This window comes from Anopheles aquasalis, chromosome 3 (assembly GCF_943734665.1).
Source record: "Anopheles aquasalis chromosome 3, idAnoAquaMG_Q_19, whole genome shotgun sequence".
Lineage (NCBI taxonomy): Eukaryota > Metazoa > Arthropoda > Insecta > Diptera > Culicidae > Anopheles > Anopheles aquasalis.
Window position 1 is genome coordinate 47,644,064 of NC_064878.1, and position 10,000 is coordinate 47,654,063.

General features: G+C 45.3%; 1 protein-coding gene across 1 annotated transcript in view; it reads left to right on the top strand.

The window, feature by feature from the left end:
* The window catches only part of LOC126576704 (potassium voltage-gated channel subfamily H member 8), a 30,009-nt gene that overhangs the window by 6,685 nt on the left and 13,324 nt on the right, over window positions 1-10,000 (top strand). Inside the window, exon 3 of the mRNA XM_050238009.1 lies at window positions 8,157-8,392. Within this exon, the coding sequence (XP_050093966.1) occupies window positions 8,317-8,392 (76 nt within the window). The 5' untranslated portion in view covers window positions 8,157-8,316. The remainder of the gene's footprint in view (window positions 1-8,156; window positions 8,393-10,000) is intronic.

Consider the following 10,000-nt stretch of genomic DNA (forward strand, 5'->3'; position numbering starts at 1 on the left):
ATCGCCGTGGTATTCTTTTCAATGCGACAAGCGGTGTGGTGTTTATTGCAGGGAATTTCGGGCCAAGTATAAAGAAACAAAGTAACGGAGGCTTCAGGCGAATTTTCATTCGCGTTGAATTGAAGCTTATAGTCGTTGGTATGAAATTACCTTTACATTGTGCTGCTAGGAGTATCTTTTCGTTAGCGCATGAATATGATTTTGAGAAGGCTTTATGGCTATCATAAACAAAAACTTGGGCTATCCCTTAGGTATAAAGTTTTTCAACAACTAATTGATATTTAAAAGTCGTTCAAATAATTGATATTTAAAAGTTAAACGTATCATTAAGTACAAAGCAAAAGTGTAGTGTTATTTGTTGGTTAGTAATCTAACAGCTAAGTCAAGCATATCAATGGATTTGTTTTTTCTTCTTCTGCATTTTACTTTTCACAATTTACAAAATTACCTTCTAGAAAAAAATAGATTACAAAACCAGTCGAACAAGGTACGAACAACACGCAAAAAGTAGTACTTTCACAATAGTATATTTAATGTCTTTAATGTCAAGCGCATCTTTTGTGGACCTTTTATCGCCAAAAATAATGCAGTGATGCACCTAAGAAGCATTTAACAAATGAATAATTGTATGTAAAGTGTTGTACGGGTTTCAAACGTTGTTGAATTGCTTGTTGAAACATACTTAGTGTGTTTATAGCATAAAAACTGAGGATGAACGTAACATACGAATCTGCCACATGCGCAACAAAATAAATTCTTGGCTTTCTTATTTTGAAATAAGTATAAATAAGTAAATCAATAAAACATGTGTCGGATAATCTTATCACTGGTGCATGTGTTCGGCATGTCAAATATTCTCATCATCTTCAGCATTCGTTTCACCTTTTTATAAGCTCGACGATGTTTTCTTCCAAAATCGATCAGTAGATATTCTTCTTGTAAAGCAGACTCAACACTGTAAAGGAGACGTGTTTCGAATGCTTGTCTTTTTGATCACATGGTAACAACGCCGATCTATGCGAATGCGTTGATTCAAGGAACAAATGCAAATGGATAAAAACGAAGAAATAACTAGTATCTTTAAAAGGATTGTACATCTTAGACACCTTTGGACCACAGATGTGGATAATGTTGGTCATAGAAATGAAAGCATTTCTATGAGCAAATACAGTGACAAGTGCAGTACCCTTGCTGATCTAATCCCCTTGGTCCCTTCAAACGTATACACCATACCAATGGTCGTTCTTCATGGAAACACGTTCTTGATCCATTGGATAGCCTGTGTAATGTCAGCATAGTGCTAGCACTTGCCCCCTTAGCCCCCATAGGGCAGCGGCCAACTTGAATCGGAAATGAGTGATAAATTGACTAATGCGGTGAAAGCCATCTTTCATTGCCAGGGAGGGTGGGATGCAAGATGCTGATGATGGTGATGAGCTGAGAAGCATGTTTAACCGGTCCACCTTTCACCATTTCATTTGCGCTCCGAACATCGACCACCGAACACTGAGAACTCGTCGAGCCCGTATCGCTGGATATATCATTCGGTAGATAATTTAATTTACTCCGAGCGTAGGAAATGAGCATCTTCCGTCCTCTCGAGACAACACGCTGCTCAACTAGCTAGCTCCGCACCGGTGGCCTGTTGTTTCTCGAAACCAAACCACAGCAGCAGCAGCAGCAGCTGTGGTTGCAAAAGGGACCTGGGCTGATCGCTGATTCATTTCAGACTTCCCGAACCAACCAACCAATCCCAACCTCCCAACGTACGGTGCTCGTTCTCTCCGGTTCCCACTTAGCGGCCCGGGCGCCAGTAAAGTGTGCCAGATGCTTTGCGTGCCATCGAAGTTGGTGATTTATTCGGAAAATCTCAGCGGAAAAGATGCTGGCCACTGGTGCTGGTCGTTGGTGCTGGTATCTTGGCCATCCGACACGTACTACCAGCTTCACGGGACGGAAACGTGACAGAGCGTCTAGTTCTGGTCCCCATCGGCCGACCATTTCCATTTTACTTTGTTTGTGCGTCAAAAAAGGTTCGACGGAGGTCGCATATGCAATATTTACGTGCGACTGATCCGGGTTGCAATCATTTCGCTCCTAGCCCCGTGTCGAGGGTAAAAGTATTTTTGTCGCGTAAGTCGTGCGCGACTGTACGGTCTTCAAATGTGGGATTGAATTTAACTTTTTCGCCAAGAGCAGACCAACGTGCAGAGAAGAGCAAGTACTCGTCTAGCGTCTAGCTGAAGCATGAAATTGTATGTCGGTTTGACGATGCTTAAGAGGCAACTTGAGGAAGTGACAGAATGGAACGTAGTGGATCGATCCGCCCGCCCGGTTTCAAAAGGCGGCCTCGTTGAGCTTCATTTTGCTACGCTGGTAGTTGCGGCGACGTCGAGCGACAAATCGACGAGAGGTCTCGTAATGATAGGAAAAGTTTGGCTCGTGCAGCAGTGCTAGCGCTGGTGAGGCTGCTAGTAATTCGTAAATTCATTCATTTCCCAAGAGAAAACATCTGCTGCTACTTCTCTTGAAAACTGCCACACTTGGGAAAAGTCTTTTCTTTTGAAAATATTCCCAAAACTGTGCAGAAAACTACTTGTCCAAAAATACTTACGTCATGCACGTCATTCAAGGAAAGCGGAACAGTAATGAAAGCATTATTTGTTCCGTGTATCAGCTGTACGCTCATCGTATTTAGCTACCCCTTGTATGGCTACCGAAAAAGAAAAGCCCCCTATTCGAATATCTGCCAGAAATGTACGCGAAAGTTCCTTCGCTTTTCCTGCGGCACCCGGGATTCGGTCGCTGTTGCACATAGAAAGTGATGCCACGTGATGGCAGCTGAGAAGATGGTGGAATTCGCTGGAATTACCAATCAATTTCGTTTCTTATTATTTCCCAATGCTCAAGGCGATTATCGTTTCGGTGCCGGTTTCGGTGCCGGTTTCGGTGCTAAAAGTGAAACCTGTCGTCGTTCCGCACGAAGCAAATCGATTGCTTTTCCATCGAGACCATCGAGCCGAAACCGGGCGCCACGTTCTATTGGTCTGCACACAACAGGCACACATACACAGTACAGCGAAAATTTTTGGAGAATGAGAATTTCTCTCTAGCCGGTCTTTTATTAGCCGGTTAACCGCGTTACAGGCGAACGGTGTACCTGTTGCTTTATGTTGCGTGCGCGAGTTTCCATAAATCTGCATACACCGGCACTCCACCGGTCTGGCCAAAGGTGCTGGTGGTCTTCATTGCCGGCAGTCAAGGAGGTAGCGCGCGTTAAGCCCGAAAAAGGTCCTAGCGATCTGGATGGAGCCAAAAGTAGTAGTAGAATACTGTCCCGGGAAGCCCGTTCGGAACAATGCTCGAGCATAAACAGCTGGATCGCCGTGGGACACCCAAAGAGTGCCAAACAACCACCCATATTTTGCCATGTGTGTGCGCCCGTGTGCCCGTGCCCGTGCCCGTATGTGTTTGAAATAAGATCCCATAATCTTCGAATGAAATAGGAAAAAAGGGGCCTGCATTCGGTGGCCGGTGGTTCCACGCGGGGCCACAGAAACACGGGGGTGAGATACGTAATCCAATTTACATTTTTTTTTGTCTATTTCAATGCTTCTTCTTTCGGTCTTGTTCCATCATTGCTTCCCTAGTTTGCGTAAGCAGATCTCGCTTAAAGTCGCTGCCGCTTTTGTTGATACGAGATACAGCGGGCTCGGTCTCCATCTTTCGGCGTGGATAATGTTGCATGCATCATACACAAAGCGAAGCAGAAGCGACCACCAACAAAACAATGGAACGGAGTGAGAGTGCCCGTTGCTTCAATATCACCATCACGGTGACGAGCGGTACGTGGGTGTTTGGAAAAGGATCGTCACAAAGCTTTTTGTGGGAGGGTGGAGCGTTAGGGTGGCCAGCTCAGCTCAGAAGTGCCACAAAAGATGGAAGGATATGATATGATGATGCTTGAGATGTGTCAATCATGGTTTTTGGCACATTCTGGATGATTGAATGTAATGAGAAAAACGAACCTTCGATTATAAATATGCTCCTCGACTGATGTGCTGTGGCAGTGGACGAAATAAAATCTCTTAGCGAAATGTTTCAGTGGCGTGGTAAAATTCAAATAAAATGGTCCCATCGTGATCAGCATAGCAAATGTTGCCTTTTGGAGAATTTTCTGTGCAGAGAATTTTCCTTTCTTCAGCAAAAAAAAAAAAAAGAAAAAGGTGAATGGAGTAAACGGATTGAAATGAAGGGCGATTTGCGCACGGACGTGGGACAAAGAATTGATAATCCGCTCAAATCGTAAAAGTTCTTTATGGAGAAAACATCTGCTCGGAAGGGTGGGGCGAGGCGAGACGGAACACTCCATTGTACGGTCGGAGCAGCAAGCAAGGACCCTCCGTTTAATAACCGTTATCGGCGATGGGACCGGTATCGGAGCATAAATGGATTGAAAAATTACACTCTTTTAAAAATAAACATAATCCACATCCCTTTTGACCGTACCATGGTGTGCACGGTATCGTGTGCCACATGGTGCTCCTCACAACTCTCTGTCCGCTGCCGAGGGATGCCGCGGGAACTCCCACTTGTTGCATCTATGTTTAACATTGTCCGTAAGCTCGTTCCGCACTGTTGCTCCTGGTGGACGACACGGACAGACGCGGGTCGGAATCCGGGTCATCAGACCAAGGGTTTTGCAGTGGAATAGAGATGCTCTACTGTCCGTGAGGGTGTATTGGAGGATTTGTTCATACAGCTGGGGGTGGTCTGTAAAAAAAGCGCGCCCGGTTAAGAGTGGGGTTTTCTTAAATGTCGATCGAAGGATAAGGAATCGTGGGAGCAGCCATCCGAGCAATCAACACACCTTGAGCGAGGTCAGGTACGAGATGAGATGGGTCCGGCGTCCCCGGATGTGTGCGGTTGTGTGTGTTTGTGTCAAATAATATTTATGTTTTATCCGATCGTATCCCTTCGATTAGCTTGAAATAGCCAATCAAACCACATGCTTCTTACCTGGTGGCTGGTGAAAGGGAGGTGGAAGGCGGATGTTGAGCGTTATTGATGAATTGGCCACACAGTGGTCTCTGGCCTGTCTGGTCTGGGGCGGTCAGCAGTGAATGGCAGTTAAAATTAAAACATTCAACCGCTTGACGCGACGGGACGCCTCATATGAACACCCATGGATCGGTGTTCGGTTTGGTCGATAAATCGCTGCCAGGGAGAGAGAGAGAGAACGAGGAGTGGAACAAAATGACCAACCACACACCAAGCCAGCGACGTGTTGATGCCGTTTACTAGCCATTAGGGGCTTGTAGTGCTCACAGCATGCAGCACAGACTTACAACTGCTTCGGTTACTACCAATTTACGCCGCAGCAGTAACCGTGGGTCGTACAAGTGGCCCTTAATCTTGCGCGAACATGCCCGGCTTGCGCCCGATGTGTTTACACAATCAATATGCTGAGTATGGTTTAGCATAAACAAAGTCAAACCGCAGATTCAACCAACGGATAGTGCCACCATCGTGTACCAGCGTTTGCACACTGCCTACAATCTCCCGGTACTCATCGGTGAACTGCACATGGTGAATGGTAACGGATTTTTCTTCTTTGCGTGTAAAATGAGACAGAGAAATTATTTGCAAAAGTTAATAACTGAGTGAATAGAAACCACAAATTGAGTTTCCGGAATTGTTTTGGGTGGCTAACGGGCCATTTCGCCCGGATGGTTGGCCCCGGCAATGCCGCAAATTAGTAAATAATTAAGGATAGTTGGGAAGCGTTGATGGTTAGACACTGCAACACTGTGTTGCACAGTAATGGTCGTTTGGTGATGTGAGTATTTATGTTGTGAGTAAATTTAAATTTAAAGCTTAGAAATCTCTCACTCAGTTTGTCAGTCGTTAGTTTCCTATTAAGACACCAAGAGTTTATTGCGGAATTGTTGATTAATTTCTGAAAATTTCAAACTTTTTTTTAGAGAAATTGTGCGATCTTATTGCACTTCCAAACTCCTCATCTAAAGGTGGCAACCATTCGATGCAGGTACAGGTTATAAACTGTGATCTTCGTATGGCTCTCAAATGAATGAAAATGACCTTGGGGGCACAATAAGCGTTTCTCCCTTTGCGAAGGATGGAAATGAATCTGTTTTGAGTGAAAATATTAATTAATTTAAACGAAAATGGTCGGCAGGATCTGCTTGCATTATATGATGTATTTAGTTTCTTTTGATTTATTGCCATTACTCGTGCTTTGTTTTCCCGGAATGTGCAAAGAATTGGTACAGAAAACAATCCATCTTTGCTCAAAGATTTCGTTTTCTATTTGTATGCTCGAAGATAATACGACATAAAATATGAAGAGCATAACCATATGCTTTAAACTACAATTCCTAGAGAGAAAACTGGGAAGAAGAAAGAAACTATTCGTACGTACTGCTGCAAATGCAACGATGCTCTTATTTTAATCATTTGATTTATTGATTCGTCAACCGATAAAAACTAATCAATCTCTCTCTTATCTATGATGGTTTTTGGCGCACAACATCGATGTTATCTTCGTTATTCAGCGATAGCGCAATTTGATGTAACATTATTTGCTTCATTGCATTATTAGAAATGATAGCAACGATATGTATTTGAGCATAAACAACGGCAAATGGAAAAGTTGGCAAAAGCAACGGCGCTACAGAAACAAAAAAGGATTTTGAACCATTTTACGAAACGATTGCTATTTTTAATTTGGTGTAAAATGTTAAGAGAATGTTGAACGTGGAGTTTTATGGCTTTGAACAGTGATTTCAGACTGCATTTCATTACTAGGAATTGAACTTCATTTCGGTAGTATCGTAGAAAAATTAACAGATATGGTTTAAAAAGAATAGAAACATGTTTATAAATAACATACAGGGTCAACGATGTTCGCAACGCTACCATTTTACACACATGTCATTTGAGAACAAATAAGATACGGGAACATTCCAGCATCCTTTTCTACTAATGAATTGAGAACGTCGCATAAATATTGCGTTACGATAAATGATTAAAAATGTAGCTTTTCCTCATCTAGTCCATTCAAACACGTTTAGCTTCTTGCTCCAACTTAAAGCGAAAGTGTCGAAGTACTGCGGTCGTGAGTTTTTAAATTGCGCTGAACCTACACTGGAACGGAAATCGGTTCCCGAACCGATGCTGTCCATACCGCTATTAGCCCCCCCCCCCCCCCCCCTCCGTGGATAATCTTCGAACGAGTCTGCTGCCCTAGTTTGCTACCGTGGCTTTGCAGTAATTCACTCTTCCCTCACTCTTCGCAATATGGCCTGCAACCAACCATCACGTTCAGACTGATGGCCATCTCGTTGCTCGTCCGTCCGAATGTCGTTATCTAATCGTCGGTCGGCCTCTGGCTGGTACACGGCGCTCCACATAGCGATGATTAGTCACACTTGGTGGGTGGTATCGCGTGGCCACTGAGTACACTGGGTGGGAGCTATCGGCCTGTTATGCACGTGCACCAATCGGCAACCATCGGCTGTGTTGTAAATCGATGTGCGACGGGAATGCGTGCGTGCGTCCGTGCACCTCGAGGCCCCCCTCCCTTCCTCTTGTTTGCCCATTGATAGTGACGATAGCGCGCTGTTCTGTTTGTTTTTATTTCCACGTTTCAATGGGTGCGCTGTGGTAGCGGCACTCAGCGGTTTTTTTTTGTTTGTTTCGCATCCATCCAGGCGATAGTTCCGAATCGATCGATTCGGATCGATTGAGATCGATTCGTTCCCGGGCCCGGCCGCTGGTGGTTATGATGTATGGGCCGCGGGACCATTTGTAACCGTTTTGGATCGTGGCCCAGCCCCTGCGAAACATGTTTTGTTCGGTAAATATTTACCAAAATCAGCATGCAGCATGCTCGCATCCACGATTCCGCCGCCGGAATGCGCTCTCTCGAACCGCTTCTCCGTCACCGATATGGCCGCTTGATTAATGCGCACACATCAGCGCGTGCTTCACCGCATCACCGCCATCGTCGGAGAGGTGGAGACCGAAGGTTGGGAATGGCCTACGATGGGGGCGGTGGCAGCGGTGGTACAGATTGTTGTTTCCTGCCGGTTCGCTCTGTTCTCTAATTTCCATTATTTTGTGCTTCATTCCAGCGCACAACGCGAGGACGCGTCTCTTTTCCTGCTCCTTGCCTACCTCCTGGACGTCTCAGCCGCACATCCCCCCCCCCCCCCCCCCCCCCCGGAGGCCCAAAGGCATTGACCGAGCGACCGAACCGAGCGTGAAAAACGGGGAAAACAAAACACATCACAAATGCCGGCACGGAAGGGGCTGCTGGCGCCCCAGAACACCTTTCTCGACACGATTGCGACCCGCTTCGACGGGACACGTAAGTAGACAGTTTAATTAAGTTGGCATTAAAATTTCAGAACTTACTTAAGCACACGAGCACGGCCGCGCGCACCAGCCAAAGACTCCAGCATTGCCCCGCACCACACATCCACGCACCATTGTTCGTTCGGTGACGACGAAGACGACGATGACGACTCGGTTAGAATGCTCCTTTTTCCGGGTGTTTCCGGCGCTCCGGTGAAGGTCCGGACGGGCCTCAAGCCGAGTTTTGGGACGTGTTTGTTCATATTTTCACGATTTGTGCGCAAATAGGTTTTGCGTTCAAAAGTCGAACGAAAGTCGCGACCATTCTCTTGGGGGGGTGGGAGTGAGCGGCGTGGTGACGGACGGCCCGCCTCCCATTCCGGCGTGGGGGGAAATTAATTGAGTTCACGTAAATGTGTGCAAGTGCTTGGGAGTATTTCTTGTTTTTTTTTTGCTTTTTTTCCGAAAAACAGCACCACCCCCTCCCGGTACGGAGAAGGAAGCTTTGCTAATTGGCTTCTTTGGGCCAACCGGCCGGGGGGAGTACGTCGTGGTGTGTCGCGTTGGATGGAGTGCTCTTCGGAATCATGGCCCTGACAAGGGACACGTGGTTCCGTTTTGAAGCGTTCGCCCCCGGTCTAATCCATATCAAATCGTTTAGTGGCGTTGTTTACGATGCTTGGCGCGTTTACCACATCATAGAAGCGAGGAATTAAAGAATGTTTCCAGTCGAAATCCCGTGCCGCATGGCCGATTTTCATCACGAGTGCCGTTCGTCTTTGTTTTCGGTTTAATCTGGGATGGTTTGTGATAATGTTTTGAAATTAACAAACGTGTTTAAAATTATGCTAAAGAAATGGTTTTTGCCAAGCATTCAAGTGCTATTCTGGTGCCAGTGAAGACTAGTAATAGGATCGATGGCCTGTGAGCCAGTAAGATGCGTTGAAAACTCCTGATTTAAAACCTTATCTTGTGTCAAATTTGCTCATTAGTTATATGTTCAATGTAGTTTTGTGCGATGGATATGTTGGAATTGAAGATTGGTAATAAATCTGCAATGACAGTAGTGTTCGAAAAATCTGAATGAAGAAACATTTTTCCAACATGTCAACATTCACCACATAATTTAGTGAGAAATCTTTTTTTTATTTATCCATTTTAATTGCTATTACAAACCCCTGAAAGTACCGGTTACCTGGCGCCTCCATTTCCAAGGGCGCCTCCATCGTCGGGTTTCGGCAACGGGCCTAAATCTTTTCGTACTTCCGGCGCTGCAACCAGTTTTTGATCCAGCTCCGGTTGGGTTTGGGTGAGAAAAATCAGATTTATTAAGGCAGTGCACCTCCAAATTATGTGGTGAAATGGGCCACGGATTGATTGGTACAGGGTGATCCAATTTGGGTGCACGATGTTAATTGCTAACCACTAAATATCCGTGAGACATAGACACGATCTGTTTTTACATTTTACTAGTTGAATGTTTGATAATGTAAAATGTGCAACATTTGGCGGGACAGCACGTTTAAGAGGTGGAAACCTTTTTTGAAAATGGACGTTCAAATGGACGGCCAGGTGGTTAGTGTGAGCGGTGTTCGCTATCGTAAGATGGTAAAACACTTCT